At 34.7% G+C, this 1,727-nt stretch overlaps 1 protein-coding gene across 1 annotated transcript in view; it reads right to left on the bottom strand.

The window, feature by feature from the left end:
• The window catches only part of Dkc1 (dyskerin pseudouridine synthase 1), a 13,723-nt gene that overhangs the window by 5,090 nt on the left and 6,906 nt on the right, over nt 1–1,727 (bottom strand). Inside the window, exon 10 of the mRNA XM_029473022.1 lies at nt 27–95. Within this exon, the coding sequence (XP_029328882.1) occupies nt 27–95 (69 nt within the window). The remainder of the gene's footprint in view (nt 1–26; nt 96–1,727) is intronic.

The following is a 1,727-nucleotide window of genomic DNA, read 5'->3' as shown; positions in this document are numbered from 1 at the left end:
GTAATGACCACAATCTCCTGGTTGACCTCAATGCCATCTTCATATCGAAGAAGACCAGGAAGCATGATCTTGGCCCCATAGCAGATTGCATTCACCTATGGAGATAACACCACACATGAGGGCCAAATGCTATCCATTATCCCCTTTCCACTTCCATACCAGAATAGAGGACATAGCTTTATAGTGGGAAGTAGGACTAATAACACTGATAGTCCACTGACTACAGTGGAGTACAAGAAAACATAGACCAGTAACAAAAACCTATCATGTGCTAACACTACTCTAAAATTTTCACATATGCTACAAAATACTAAAGAAAACTTTACAGGTGACTCAGCAAGTCTGGTGGCCCATCCATATTCAATAAAAGATGGAAGGAGGAAACAGACTCCACAAAATTATACTGAACCACAAACATACATCATAACACATACATAATAAAAATAAATGTTACCCCTCTTTCTTCACTGATCTATACAAATAGGTTATTAAACTCTACTTTTATCATGTGGCCCATGAGCATCGTCATCACACATAAAACAAAACAAACCCTGTCTTGGGGGCCAGAGAAATGACTCAGCAAGTAAAGGTACTTAGCCTAATGCCTGACTACCTGAGTTTGATTCCTGAAACACACATGGTGAATTGAAAGAATCAACTCCCACAACTTATCCTTGACTAACCTCCATATGCATGTGTGCACACATATATACTGGATAGCATTCGAAATGTAAATGAAGAAAATATCTAATAAAAAATTGAAAAAAACAAAAAACAAAACAAACAAACAAACAAACAAAAAAACCCACAAAAGCTGCCTCAAGAGTTTTCTATCACAGTGTTCCAGAGAACTGCTCTTGAATCTTTTTCAGGAAAATATAATGCACTTACTAGAGATGAAGCAATAAACACTCAAAACAACTTGCTAAGAAAATTATACCAGGCCTGATAAATCAAATTCACTCAACAAGATCTCTTACTGACCATGTTCTAACTTCTCTTTAAAATCACACAGAAGCCAACAATCTAACCCAGCACAATAAAGGTCCATCACATTTACATGATTATGTGGTTAAGCTTTCTTAGTTTCTGTTAGTGTCATACCTTAATATACCTCTTAAAATTTTCTGAAAACTACAAAGATTTCTGAAGTCTTACAGATATTTTTGATTTAAATATGCATAAATATCTAACAACAAACTGCTACACATACAACAATTTATCTTTCAAAAATTCTATGCCTATATATTTACTTAATTTTTAGGACTATTTCTGATTTATAAGATAATATAGTAAATATAGGATATGAGCTGACAATGAGTTCAATGAAGTCTGGATTATACTGTCTCAAATGATAATGTGCTTCAACAGAAAAAAGCAGCATTTCATTGAAATCCTTACAGAGTAAATAACATCTCTGAAATGCTCCAGGCCCAACCTTTACCTATTGAAACAATTTGTTATAGTAACAGCCAGAAGAAACAAATTAAAAGAGGGCAAATTCTAGATATCACTTGGGGGAGGAGAATAACCACAAGGAAAATAAAAATACGATAAATATGATTTTACAATGCTAGCATCTCATCTTTGGAGACACATGCTCTGAAAACATTGACTTTTACCCCATAACTTACTGCACTATCTTTCATAACCAGACGTTTATGAGATGTCAACAGCTTTTCCAAAGGGTAAACAACACGCCGCAAGTAACTCTCATCCTTATGGTT

This window comes from Mus caroli, chromosome X (assembly GCF_900094665.2).
Source record: "Mus caroli chromosome X, CAROLI_EIJ_v1.1, whole genome shotgun sequence".
In the NCBI taxonomy this organism is placed as follows: domain Eukaryota; kingdom Metazoa; phylum Chordata; class Mammalia; order Rodentia; family Muridae; genus Mus; species Mus caroli.
The sequence above is the reverse complement of the archived record's forward strand: the minus strand, read 5'-3'. Positions and strand labels throughout refer to the sequence as shown.